At 42.9% G+C, this 14,003-nt stretch overlaps 1 protein-coding gene across 1 annotated transcript; it reads right to left on the reverse strand.

Moving 5' to 3' along the window:
- Nucleotides 1-8,645: 8,645 nt before the first annotated feature.
- On the reverse strand, nucleotides 8,646-13,670 carry LOC115207127 (E3 ubiquitin-protein ligase TRIM39-like). The gene is made up of 2 exons (XM_029774115.1): nucleotides 13,533-13,670; nucleotides 8,646-10,505 (listed from the first exon to the last, which is right to left on the reverse strand). Exon 2 carries the CDS (start codon nucleotides 10,501-10,503, stop codon nucleotides 8,815-8,817), a length of 1,689 nt encoding a protein of 562 aa, XP_029629975.1. The 5' UTR covers nucleotides 10,504-10,505; nucleotides 13,533-13,670; the 3' UTR covers nucleotides 8,646-8,814.
- Between the last annotated feature and the right edge of the window lie 333 nt (nucleotides 13,671-14,003).

The raw sequence follows: 14,003 nt of genomic DNA on the forward strand, positions 1-14,003 counted from the left end.
ATCCATCTGGGTCAGATGGTTTAGACCCTTTCTTCTTTAAGGTTGCTGCCCCTATCATCACCAAGCCTATCTCCAACTTTTTTAACCTGTCTCTCCTTTCTGGGGAAGTTCCCATTGCTTGGAAGGCATTCACTGTTCATCCTTTATTTAAAGGGGGAGATCAAGCTGATCCTAACTGTTATAGGCCTATTTCTATTTTGCCCTGCTTATCAAAAGCGTTGGAAAAACTTGTCAATAATCAACTGACTGGATTTCTTGATGTCTATAGTATTCTCTCTGGTATGCAATCTGGTTTCCGCTCAGGTTATGGATGTGTCATTGCAACCTTAAAGGTCCTCAATGATGTCACCGTTGCCCTTGATTCTAAGCAATGTTGTGCTGCACTTTTGCCTTATGGCAAGGTGCTCCATCATGCTGGAAAAGGCATTGTTCGTCACCAAACTGTTCCTGGATGGTTGGGATCAGTTGCTCTCGGAGGATGTGTTGGTACCATTCTTTATTCATGGCTGTGCTCTTAGGCAAAATTGTGAGTGAGCCCACTCCCTTGGCTGAGAAGCAACCTCACTCATGAATGGTCTCAGGATCCTTTACTGTTGGCATGACACAGGACTGATAGTAGTGCTCACCTTGTCTTCTCAAGACAAGCTTTTTTCCGGATGCCCCAAACAATCGGAAAGGGGATTCATAAGAGAAAATGACTTTACCCCAGTCCTCAGCAGTCCAATCCCTGTACCTTTTGCAGAATATCAGTCTGTCCCTGATGTTTTTCCTGGAGAGAAGTGGCTTCTTTGCAGCCCTTCTTGACACCAGGCCATCCTCCAAATGTCTTCGCCTCACTGTGTGTGCAGATGCACTCACACCTGCCTGCTGCCATTCCTGAGCAAGTTCTGTACTGGTGGTGCCCCGATCCCGCAGCTGAATCAACTTTAGGAGACGGTCCTGGCGCTTGCTGGACTTTCTTGTGCGCGCTGAAGCCTTCTTCACAACAATTGAACCGCTCTCCTTGAAGTTCTTGATGATCCGATAAATGGTTGATTTATGTGCAATCTTACTGGCAGCAATATCCTTGCCTGTGAAGCCCTTTTTGTGCAAAGCAATGAGGACGGCACATGTTTCCTTGCAGGTAACCATGATTGACAGAGGAAGAACAATGATTCCAAGCACCACCCTCCTTGAAGCTTCCAGTCTGTTATTCAAACTCAATCAGCATGACAGAGTGATCTCCAGCCATGACCTCGTCAACACTCACACCTGTGTTAATGAGTGAATCACTGACATGATGTCAGCTGGTCCTTTTGTGGCAGGGCTGAAAGGCATTGGAAATGTTTTTTGGGGATTCAGTTAATTTGCATGGCAAAGAGGGACTTTGCAATTCATCTGATCATTCTTCATAACATTCTGGAGTATATGCAAATTGCCATCATACAAACTGAGGCAGCAGACTTTGTGAAAATTAATATTTGTGTCATTCTAAAAACTTTTCGCCATGACTGTACTCTTATAATCTCCACCTGGCACAGCCAGAAGAGGACTGGCCACCCCTCAGAGCCTGGTTCCTCTCTAGGGTTTTTCGTAGGTTCCTGCCTTTCTAGGGAGTTTTTCCTGGCCACCATGATCAAATCAAATTGTATTTGCCACATGCACCGAATACAACAGGTGTAGACCTTAGAGTGAAATGCTTACTTACAAGCCAATGATTCTAGATTATTCTTTTTTTGGGGGGGGGGATTCTGTATAAGCACTTTGTGCCATTGTCACGGCCCCTCCTCTGCAGTGCAGGGGCGGTTCCTCCTGCAGGCAGAGGAGGGTCGTTAGTGATTGGAGCTGGCGTGATTGGAGCCACCTGGGCTCAGGGTATTTAAACTGCTTCACTAACCACTCTCTCTCTCTCCCTGCTCCTCCTGGTATGATCCTGTTTTGTTTGTTCATTTGTAGGTTTACTTAGTTTCCACTCAGTCATGTTCACACACAGGTTCATGCATCCATGCACCTTACCTACACCCTACATTATGACATTTCCACACCTCATTCCTTTTTCTTTGTTTAAAGTTAATCGTTTTTTGGTTTATAATAAAGAACCTTTTGATTGGCCTATACCTGTTGTTCATGTCCCCTCATTTTTGCCACAGGCTATGAGCCGGCCTGTGACACCATCTACTGATGTAAAAAGGGCTTTATAAATACATTTGATTGTGTGAATCGCTGTGCTAACAGGAAATAAGCAGCAAGCAAAACAACACTCTCTACACCCTGACAGATAACCTTCATGACTCATGTTGGTGTTGGAGGTAATTCAAATGAAGATCTGATCATTTAATGTATGCTGTTTAGAATCGATTTAGCTCTGGAACGGAGACAGTCTAAGATATTTACAGACATAAGACTCTCAAAGGCCAAGGCACTCTGAGCCTGTGGGGCGTGGGCGTTGGGCACACACACTACTACACCACTGACAGGACAAGAGTGTTTGTGTGTGTGTCTGAACGCCTTTAGTTCGTCTGCATGTGAGTGTCGGTGGTGATGCGTGCTATGCTTGTGACTCCTGTTTTTCTCTGTGTGTGTTTGTATGCTTGAGTCAGCGTTGGTGTATGCATGTGCCTATTTCTATATAAGTTTCTGTGTGTGTGTGTGTGTGTATGCGTGCGTGTGACTCTACTGCAGCAGTCAGATGGCCTGGCTGCCAGTCTGCGTTGGCCCTAATGGTATGTGACAGGGACAGATCCGTTATGCCACATACCGTGTTATTGGGCCCGTCACATCTCTGCCAAGGGCACGCACGACGAGCTGCCATGTGAGATTAGCTTGGAAACAGCCAGAACATTCCGGAAAGAAGAGGTTTATCCTCCTCACTACTGCTCAGCCTCGGCCCAAATTCTCCTGATGCACAGGTACTGTGTTTAGTCACGGTCCCGTGTGGCTCAGTTGGTAGAGCATGGTGTTTGCAACGCCAGGGTTGTGGGTTCGATTCCCATGGGGGACCAGTACGGGGGGAAAAAAATGTATGCATTCGCTACTGTAAGTCGCTCTGGATAAGAGTGTCTGCTAAATGACTAAAATGTAAAAATGTAAAATGTAGCATCTTTATCACCGAGCAAGGATGAGCCACCTCAATTTGTTGTTTCTGATGAAATCAGTCTAATGAAAAAGTTGTCGGGCTCTCCTTTCCAGGCAAGCAGATGCCATAGACACACTCTTTAATGTTAACCGGCTATGACAGCAGACATTCAGCCAGTGCTAAGCTGAAATAAACAGAATGATTTGTTTGTCTGTGTTTGAACCGTAATTACACAGTCCCCCGCTTGCTATGATCAGTATCACAGTATGTGACGGTGTGTGTTATTGTACACCAGGAAATGATTTGTTTAAAAAGCAGCAGGTTATCCTCGTAAGGGCCATTATGCAGTGAAGTCATCTATATACAAGCAGTAGGAGGGCCCACTTACAGCATGGCCATAAGAGCCCTCTTGTAGGTGTGATTGTAGTATATAATCTCTGTGTTGGTGATATTGTGCAATTCACCCTACATTGCTGACCCACATTGCATTATATTCCACCTAGTCCAATAACAAAAAGAACACCATTGCTGTTCAGCCTTACCTTTAGAAAATATGTTCATACTCAAACCCAGACACACAACCGCAACAACTCAATTCCTTGAAAATGCTGCTCCATTTCTGCAGTCCTTTCCCTCTGACTCATATAACAGAATCCTGGGCAGATCTCAACCACTGTTACAGTAACCTAGCTTAAATAAACACAATCTTTCAGAGTCAAACTCAGACACAAGACCCCAACAATCAGTTCCTCGGCAGAAGTCCTTCTCTTCTTCTGCAGTGCCCCCTGATTCAGGTAACATAACTTGGTCCATTCTCCACCAGTGTTTCAGTGACCTAAATGAGATCCCAATTAACAACAAGGACAGGTAGTCTCTGACCCAGAAACGCACATCTAATGTGTTTGTCACCCAACCCTTGTCAGGCTCACTGTGCAGCATTATAATTACATTTTCCCTATTAAGTGGGCTTGACAGATGGGTCACCTTCACCGCAGTTCACTTTGTGGTGGAACTGAACCATTATCATTCTAATGTGTGTGGAATTGTTAGGCATTCTACTGTATGGTGTGAGCTGTTATGTTATATTATGGGTCAGTTAGACAAGGTGTGGTCAGACTTTTCATATACAGTGCCTTCAGAAAGTATTCACACCTCTTGACTTTTTCCACATTTTGTTGTGTGACAAGGTGGGATTAAAAGGGATTTAATTGTTATTTTTTTGGTCAAATATCTACACAAAATACTCTGTCATATTAGCATTTATAAAAAAATGTAACACTAATATACAGTATCTTAATTACATAAGTATTCAACCCCCTGAATCAATACATGTTGGAATCACCTTTGTGTAACGGCTGTCGTCGGAATGAGACCAAAGCGCAGCGTGGAAAGTGTTCATGATGTTTTATTTTCACCAAAAAAACACTCAAACAAAAATAACAAAATGAAACGAAAGCGCACAGTTCTGTCAGGTACAGATACGAAACAGAAAACAACCTCCCACAAAACGCAGGTGGAAAACAGGCTGCCTAAGTATGATTCCCAATCAGAGACAACGATAGACAGCTGCCTCTGATTGGGAACCACACTCAGCTCAAAAACAAAGAAATAGAAAACATAGGTATTCCCACCCGAGTCACACCCTGACCTAACCAAACATAGAGAATAAATAAGATCTCTAATGTCAGGGCTTGACACTTTGGCAGTGATTACAGCTGTGAATCTTTCTGGGTAAGTCTCTAAGAGCTTTGCACACCTGAATTGTACAATATTTGCACATTATTATTTTTACAATTCTTCAAGCTCTGTCAAGTTTGTTGGTGATCATTGCTAGACAACCATTTTCAAGTCTTGCCATAGATTTTCAAGCCAATTTAAGTCAAAACTGTAACTAGGCCACTCAGGAACATTCAATGTCATCTTGGTAAGCAACTCCGTTGTATATTTGGCCTTGTGTTTTTGGTTATTATCCTGCTGAAAGGTGAATATGTCTCCCAGTGTCTGGTAGAAAGCAGACAACCAGGGGTCTCATTTATAAAACTGTTCTTAGATTTATACTTGAACTTAGTCGTAAGATCATTTCCGACTGTGGGCTTACGTTCGATTCATAAAAGATACTAAGCATAAAAAACCTTGCTTACGCAGGTTTTAAAAAGCCCATTTGATCTATAAATCTCAAATGAACTTTAAACTGACGGCACCTGCCCTTCAGCAGTCTGATGGTGCGCTCCACAACCGACCTTGTTCTGCTGTTAGGGGACCGGCAAAGAGGGTGAAAGCCACGTTTTCAGTGGATAACCCCGGTCACCTAATAGGGTAAAACCGTTGTGTTACATTATTTTGCATGGTTAATAGGCTATTATACACTTTAAAAAAGAACTCACAGAGAAGCCACCCGCCTCCACTCTCACCAGCTTCTAGACGCAGGCCTACTCTGCTGTGCAACAGAATGAATGAGTGGTGCGTACTCCCTGGCCACTTGGAGCATACATTGAGTAGTCGCATACGGGCATCACAGCTGATCTGAACATTCCATTAATGGAAATTCTTCCTGTTAACATATACATGTTCATCTACAGGCAGTGTGCGTAAGGCAATACGCGTGCAGTCAACTGCACCTATGACCCCTGGGAAATTAAATGAGCGGACAAACTCGGCTTTGACACTTGCCTGTTCGTCGGCTGTAAATGGGAAACTAATGTATTTCATGGACAATACGTGTAGAATCGCCTCGATCACTTGTGGTAGGATGCGGCTGAATGATGGCTGTGATATACCCGACCTGTCACTCTGGAATGTCCCAGTAGCGAGGAATCCCAGAGTGGACAATACTTGGACAGATACGGGTATGGCATGATTACAACGTGTCTTCCTTTCCAGATTAGGGGCTAAATCCACGTATAAATCTAACAGAACATTTCTAGGGAGACGATAGTGATTTATAAGCCATGGATCATCATGCGTAAAAAAGTCATTCCGGTCTCTGAAAACTCTCTCCCTTCTAAAAGCACGGTTTTCAATGTCTTCCAATAACGCAAGAACAGCCATGGTTACTTTTTTCTAATTTGACACACTATTTATAGAACATCCATCCTGTTTTTAATTCAAAACACCTAGCGTCTGGCAATTAATTCCTCACACCTTTAATTGATCATTCCTAACAAATTGTTCATAAAGCTAAAGCAAAGTTCACCACATGCTTGGACGTATATGCGTCCCAAACGGCAATACCCCTACATAACCAGCAGGAAAATCACTTATGTCAAGTCTAGACTTTGCGTAGAGATAAGATCATTTCCAGGTCAAAGTAAGGTTTTATAAATAACTACTTATACGTGGTATTCTACGTAAGTCAGACTTAAGATCAAAATTGATCGTAAATCCGTTTTATAAATGAGGCCCCTGGTTTGCCTCTTGGATTTTGCATGTGCTTAGCTCTATTCCGTTTATTTTTATCCTAAAACACTCCCTAGTCCTTGCCTATGACAGGCATACCCATAAAATGATGTAGACACCACCATGCTTGAAGATATGAAGAGTGGTACTAAGTAATAACATAACACTTGAAGTTAATTCTTTGCAGTTTTATTTTAGTGCCTTACTGAAAACAGGAGCATGTTTTGGAATATTTTTTCTGTACAGGCTATTGTGGAGTAACTACAATGTTGTTGATCCATCCTCAGTTTTCTCCGATCACAGCCATTAAATTCTGTAACTGTTTTAACGTTAACATTGGCCTCATGGTGAAATCCCTGAGTGTTTTTTTCCTCTCCAGTTTCGGAAGGACGCCAGTATCTTTGTAGCGACTGGGTGTAGTGATACACCATCCAAAGTGTAATTAATAACACTTAAAAAATGTTTTTTACCCATCTACCAACAGGGGCCCTTCTTTGTGAGGCATTGGAAAACCTCCTTGGTCTTTGTGGTTGAATCTATGTTTGAAATTGACTGCTCGACTGAGGGACATTACAGATAATTGTATGTGTGGGGTACAGAGATGAGGTAGTCATTAAAAAATCATGTTAAACACCATCAATGCAACTTATTATGTGACTTGTTAAGCACATTTTTACTCCTGAACTTATTTAGGCTTGCCATAACAAAGGGGTTGAATACATATTGAGTCAAGACATTGCAAATGTTCATTTTTTTATCATTTGTAAAAAATTCTAAAAACATAATTACATTTTGACATTATGGGGTATTGTGTGTAGGCCAGTGACAGAAAATCAAATGTTAATACATTTTAAATTCCATCTGTAACACAACAAAATGTGGAAAAAATCAAGGGGTCTCAATACTTTCTGAAGGTACATTAAGCCTGGCACAAAGCCACATCAGTGTCCATAACCTGCATATTTTTTTGTATTTCAAATACTTTAGGTGTGATTGATTTAGCTAACATTCAATGTGTCAGGTGACTAGTTTGCACTTTTGAATCTATTCCCATTGGTTCCAATGTGCCGGGAAGGCTAAAATGCACCTCAAGTAAATTTGACCCAGGCTTGTACCACATACATATGAGCTGAGATTATCATGTGCATGACAACTATAAAAAAGAGCTCTCAATCTACATGAAATAAATCACTTAAGCCTATGCATCTCATCACAAAAATGTGTCCAGACAGTCCAGTGGCATATCGCAGTTTTCCAAGGCACTACAGAGGGTAATGCGAATGGCCCACTACATCACTGAGGCCAAGCATCCTGCCATCCAGGACATCTATACCAGGCGGTGTCAGAGGAAGGCCCTGAAAATTGTCAAAGACTCCAGCCACCCTAGTCATAGACTGTTCTCTCTGCTACCGCACGGCAAGCAGTACCGGAGCGCCAAATCTAGGTCCAAGAGGCTTCTAAACAGCTTCTACCCCCACGCCATGAGACTTCTGAACATCTAATCAAATGGCTACCCAGACTATTCACATTGCCACCCACTCCCCTCTCAACATCACTGCCACTCTCTGTTGTCATCTATGCATAGTCACTTTAATTAACTCTACCTACATGGTCATACTACCTCAACAAACCGGTGCCCCCACACATTGACTCTGTACCAGCTTCCCCCTGTATATATTGTTTTTTACTGCTCCTATTTAATTACTTGTTACTTTTATCTCTTTGTCTTATCTGTATTTTTTGAAACTGCACTGTCGGTTAGTGCCTCGTAGGTAAGCATTTCACTGTAAGGTCTACACCTGTTGGATTCAGCGCGTGTGACAAATACATTTTTCTTTGATTTTACAATGAGGCTTAGAGAATTTAGCATTTTTAAAGATAATTCACTGCTATTCTACACATTTTGCCATGAGGCTGAGAGAAAATGTTGCAGTTTTACATCTAATTTCCTGTAATTCTAAACATTTGGGCCATGGCTTATGACGTGTTCATATGCTATATGGGGAGAAGGGGTTTGGGGCCCCCAGAGCCCGTGGGCCACCCGCCTTGCGGGAGATGCACACCTGCTTGCTGTTCCTGTCAGACCAGATCGGATCAGTTCAATTAGCAATGCCAGGAATGATGTTCCCCACTCTCCTTTGACATGTTCCTTCAGCCATCAATCCAACATACAGAGACAGATCAACACACACAGTTCAGGGAAGTACAGTACTTTTTCTTTATTTTCACAAGAAAAATGAGAGAAACAGTTGCATTGATACATTTATACCTTGAGATTAGCTACATCAGAGTACACACAATTTACAGGAACGAAGGCCAGAATTACTAAGTCACTGTATCCTCAGCCTAAAAAAAACAAGCAACTATTTGTTTATATCGACTGACACCCCTAGCACTGGGCCAGTCATGTGACTGACAGGAGAGATGACCAGTGGAGCTATGTTTCTTTTACCATCAGGATACCCGCAGTTGAAGTATGGATAGAGTTTCTCAGTGAATTTGTAGCCAGTGAAAGAGCAGATGTGAGATCTGGCTGTGGCATCCACGTCATAAATGGAGACCCGACCCTCCTCATAATCCACAAACACCCCCACCTTCTGGGGCTTCTTTTTCAGGTGGTGGTGTACTTTGGGGTCATTAGGCACATAGTCATTATCTGTATCCAGGCCAAAAGTCCAGAGTCCATCCTCAGGGCTCAGTGGTAACCACCCCTGCCTATTGATCGACTCAGTGGCCACTCCTAATTCCCATTCAGTCTTCCCCTTCACCTGTACCTCAAAGTAAGATTTCCCTGAGGAGAACCCTTCCTTCCCCAGGACACTGTATGTATAAGTAAACCTCTTTGGGTTCTTCAAGAAATTCTGTGATTGGTCCCCACACCTCACTTGTTTCCCATCCACGGACAGGATTAGTTCAGGATGTGCTGTATCAGGGTCCAGAGTCACATCCATTGCATACTGCTGAATCTTCTTTGTCTTAGCTTCACACAACGTCCTCAGCTCATTCTCCATCTCATTATGAAATCTCTTTACCTTACTCATCAGTTTGTCCTCCAGCTGAGATACAGCTCTTTTCATGTACCCCATGCGCGGGTGGCTTTGAACACTGATCTCAGACCAGTCCTTGGTCTTTACTGGGAGACACCAGGATGGGGAGCTCTGGAGGAGTTGGAGATGGTCCTCACTGTGTGGGAGCTGCCCCAGCTCAGAGCTTATCCTCTTCAGCTCAGTGATTTCTTGCTCCAGTTCTTTAATAAGACCTTCACCCCACCTCTCTGCAGCTTCTTGCTTCTGCTCAACCACACCAATGAGCTCAGCCTTAAATTTCTCAATGGAGTGAACTAGAGCGGTGAATACCTGCACTTTGCCAGATATATCCATCTCAGTGTGTCTCTTGCTGAGATCTACTGAGTGTTTGATCTCCTTGACCTTCCGCAGACGCTCCTGAATCATCTGCTTCACCTTTGCTTCTGTCTTCGCAAGCTGAGCCTTCCTTTGGTCACATTCTTCTTCCAGAGGTACGCTGTTGCGAGCCTTGTGGTCAGTCTCAGAGCAGAACTCACACACACATGTCTGGTCAGTCCTACAGAACAGCTCGAGGAGTTTGTTGTGCTTCTTACATACCCTGTCTTCAAGGTTCTTTACAGGGTTGATGAGTTGGTGTCTCTTCAGGGCTGGGGCTATCTGATGATGCTCCAGATGAGTGTCACAGTACGAGGTCAGACAAATGAGGCAGGATTTCAGAGCCTTGCGCTTCCTGCCAGTGCAGACATCACAGACCACTTCTCCAGGCTCTGCAGCGTTTCTCACTCTCAATTCCTTAAAATGTTCCGCAACTCCTTTGAGTGTTCTGTTGATATCTGGTTCAGGTCTTCTGTGGAATATCTTGTTACACAGGGGACACTGGCACAGATCTGTGCTATCCCAGTATCCTTTGATACAGGCCTTGCAGAAGTTGTGTCCACACGGGATGGAGACTGGGTCAGTAAACACATCCAGACAGATAGCGCACTCGAACTGCTCTTCAGACAGGAGACTGCTGGGGGAAATCATATCTGGAACACGTAATGAACAGTTATTGGAATGAGTGAGCTCTGATAGCTTTGCTTACTAAACGTACAGTGACCTTCAGAATGTATTCATACCGCTTGACTTATTCCACATTTTGTTGCGTTACAGCCTGACTTCAAAATGGATTAAATATCATTTTTTTCACACCCATCTACACACGATACTCCATAATGACAAAGTGAAAACATGTTTTTAGAAATGTTAGCACATTTATTGAAAATGAAATACAGAATTATCAAATTTACATAAGTATTCACACCCCTGAGTCAATACATGTTAGAATCACCTTTGGCAGCGATTACAGCTGTGAGTCTTTCTAGGTAAGTCGCTCAGAGCTTTGCACACCTGGATTGTACAATATTGGAACGTTACTATTTTTTAATTCTTCATGCTCTGTCAAGTTGGTTGTTGATCATTGCTCTACAGCCATTGTTATGTCTTGCCACAGATTTTCAAGCAGATTTAAGTCAAAACAGTAACTAGGTCACTCAAGAACATTCAATGTCATCTTGGTAAGCAACTCCGGTGTATATTTGGCATTGTGTTTTAGGTTATTGTCCTGCTGAAAGGTGAATTTGTCTACCAGTGTCCATTGGAAAGCAGACTGAACCAGCTTTTCCGCTAGGATTTTGCTTGTGTTTAGCTCTATTCCATTTATTTTTATCCTAAAACACTCCCTAGTCCTTGCCGATGACAAGCATACCCATAACATGATGCAGCCACCACCATGGTTGAAAATATGAAGAGCGGTAGTCAGTGATGTGTTGTGTTGGATTTGCTCCAAACATAACACTTTGTATTAAGGACATAAAGTTAATTTCTATGCCAATTTCTTTTGTGGTTTTACTTTAGGGACTTACTGCAAACAGGATGCATGTTTTATAATATTGTGGAGTAACTACAATGTTGTTGATCCATCCTCATTTTTTTCTATCACAGCTATTAAACTCTAACTGTTTTAAAGTCACTATTGGCTTCATGGTGAAATCCCTGAGCGGTTTCCTTCCTCTCCAGCAACTGAGTTAGTTGGGAAGAATGCCTGCATCTTCATAGTGACTGGGTTTATTGATACACCATGCTCAAAGGGATATACAATGTCTGCTTTTTTTATTTTCACCCATGTACCAATAGGTTCCCTTCTTTGCTAGGCATTGGAAAACCTCCCTGGTCTTTGTGGTTGAATCTATGTTTGAAATTGTCACGCCTACTCCTGCTCCCTCTCTCCAGCGCTCAACGTCACCGGTCTACTAACCACTGGTCCTGGCAACCCACGTTGCGCACAGCAACCACCATTGCAGGAAACTTTATTGACCTGACCCTCACCTCCTCCCTAAAGTTAACATCATACCCGCTCCCCTCTCCTTTTCCTTTCCAAGCACTGGATATGCGACCACTGGGATCCGACACAATTACGCATGTCACTGCACCACTCTCCCTCACCGTGGGACCCAAGCACCAGGAAAGCCTTCCCTTCCTCATCATCACCACTCCCGTACACAAAGTCATCCTCGGTCTCCCGTGGCTACAACTTCATAACCCCATCATCTCCTGGTCAAAGATGAGAATCAACTCTTGGGGACCAGGATGCCGGAGGACCTGCTTTCCTGCACCTGTGGTTCCACGTCGGTGGAGGGTCCTGTGAGTGTCCTCCAGCCCATCAATCGGTCCTCCCGTATCATTGGCCCCATGTTTTGGGATGTAGATGTGGACATCCACCAGGCTCTGGAGAGGGAACCCACTCCTGCCACCTGCCCTAAAGGGCACACAAAGCCCTCGCCGCTGGACACCCAGGTATCTCCCGCACCATCCAATCCCTCTCCAATAAATACTGGTGGCCCACCTTGGCGCAGGACGTCGCCCTCTATGTCAACTCATGTTCGATATGTACTCAATCCAAATCTCCCGGCACGCTCCAGCAGGGAAAATACTTCCCCTCAGCGGCCTTGGTCACATCTGTCCATAAACTTTGTAACGGATCGTCTCCTTTCTGATTGTTTTATCACTATTCTAGTTGTTGTTCACAGATTCTTCTCTCCGGACGACATTGTTTCCGTTGGGGGGGGGGGACTGTCCCTCCTTCTGGCGCTCGACGTCTCCGTTAGTACGCGCACCTGGCAACCATCATTGCGCACACCTGTTCCCCATCGTTAAGCACACCTGGACTTCATCACCACCCTGATTACTCTCCCTTCATATAGCCCTCAGTAGCCTCAGTCATCAGGCAGGATTGGTTTAGTTACATTCAGTACGCTGCTCCTGTTTTGTATTTTCTTCATGTTAATTATTATTAAACTCACCTTCTGCACCTGCTTCCTGACTCCCTGCTTATACATTACAGAAATTCACTGCATGACTGAGGGACCTTACAGATAATTGTATGTGTGGGGTACAGAGATGAGGTAGTTGCTCAAAAATTATGTTACACGCTATTATTGCACACAAAGTGAGTCCATGTAACTTACTATATGACTTTTAAAGCACATTTTTACTTCTGAACTTATTTAAGCTTGCAATAACAAAGGGGTTGAATACTTATTGATTCAAGACATTTCAGCTTTTCATTTTTAATTAATTTGTAAAACATTCTAAAAACATTATTCCACTTTGACATCCATTTGAAATGCTGTCTGTAACACAACAACATTTGGAAAAAAATCCAGGAGTGTGACTACTTTCTGAAGGCAGAGTATTAATAACTGTAAATTCATTCAGAATTAGAGTAAATCAAATCAAATCACATTTTATTGGTCACGTACACAGCAGATGTTATTGTGAGTGTAACGAAATGCTTGTGCTTCTAATTCCAACCGTGCAGCAATATCTAACATGTAATCTAGCAATTCCACAACATCCCAATACACATAAATCTAAGTAAAGGCATGGGATAAGAATATATACATATAAATATACATGTAAATATATTTTGTATACAAATGAGTTTTTTTGCTTAAAGACAAACAAGTAAAAACAGGTGAGGACACAGAAAGGGCAGTGATTAACTCTTTACCCACCTTCGTTTGTGTGTATGAATGTGTCTGTGTGGACACTGCTTTCTCCACCACTCTGGTCCTAGTAGTGCAGCTGTGTACAAAACCTCTGAAGATGAGACAAAATGAGACAAGATGTGTTACATTCCACTTCTATCAACTCTCTGATGCTCCTTTCCGTCAGTCGAGTGACAGAATACCTGATTGCAATGCTTTACTGTAAGTCTCTACTTCCTGCATGTGAATTTAACCATTCATAGCTCATGCCCTTAAGTCATATCAATATACCTGTTCTTTAAAACCCTTTTGCACCATTCATGAAATGGCTTCACCTTTTGGGTATGAAAACCAGCTTTTAAAAGATGAGGGAAGGCTTACCCTTTTACACCAAAACTGTAATATGGTAAAAAAAAAAATCTGGTGAAACAACTACTTCCCAGTTTCAGAAAAATAAAGAGGTTTATGGGTAGAAACAACAGGAAAGAATGACATAGT

Source organism: Salmo trutta, chromosome 14 (genome assembly GCF_901001165.1).
Source record: "Salmo trutta chromosome 14, fSalTru1.1, whole genome shotgun sequence".
NCBI classification, from domain to species: domain Eukaryota; kingdom Metazoa; phylum Chordata; class Actinopteri; order Salmoniformes; family Salmonidae; genus Salmo; species Salmo trutta.

What these genes read in the sequence shown, in the direction of transcription:
- LOC115207127 (XM_029774115.1), bottom strand. Translation starts at nt 10,503, where the DNA reads ATGATTTCCCCCAGCAGTCTCCTGTCTGAAGAGCAGTTCGAGTGCGCT.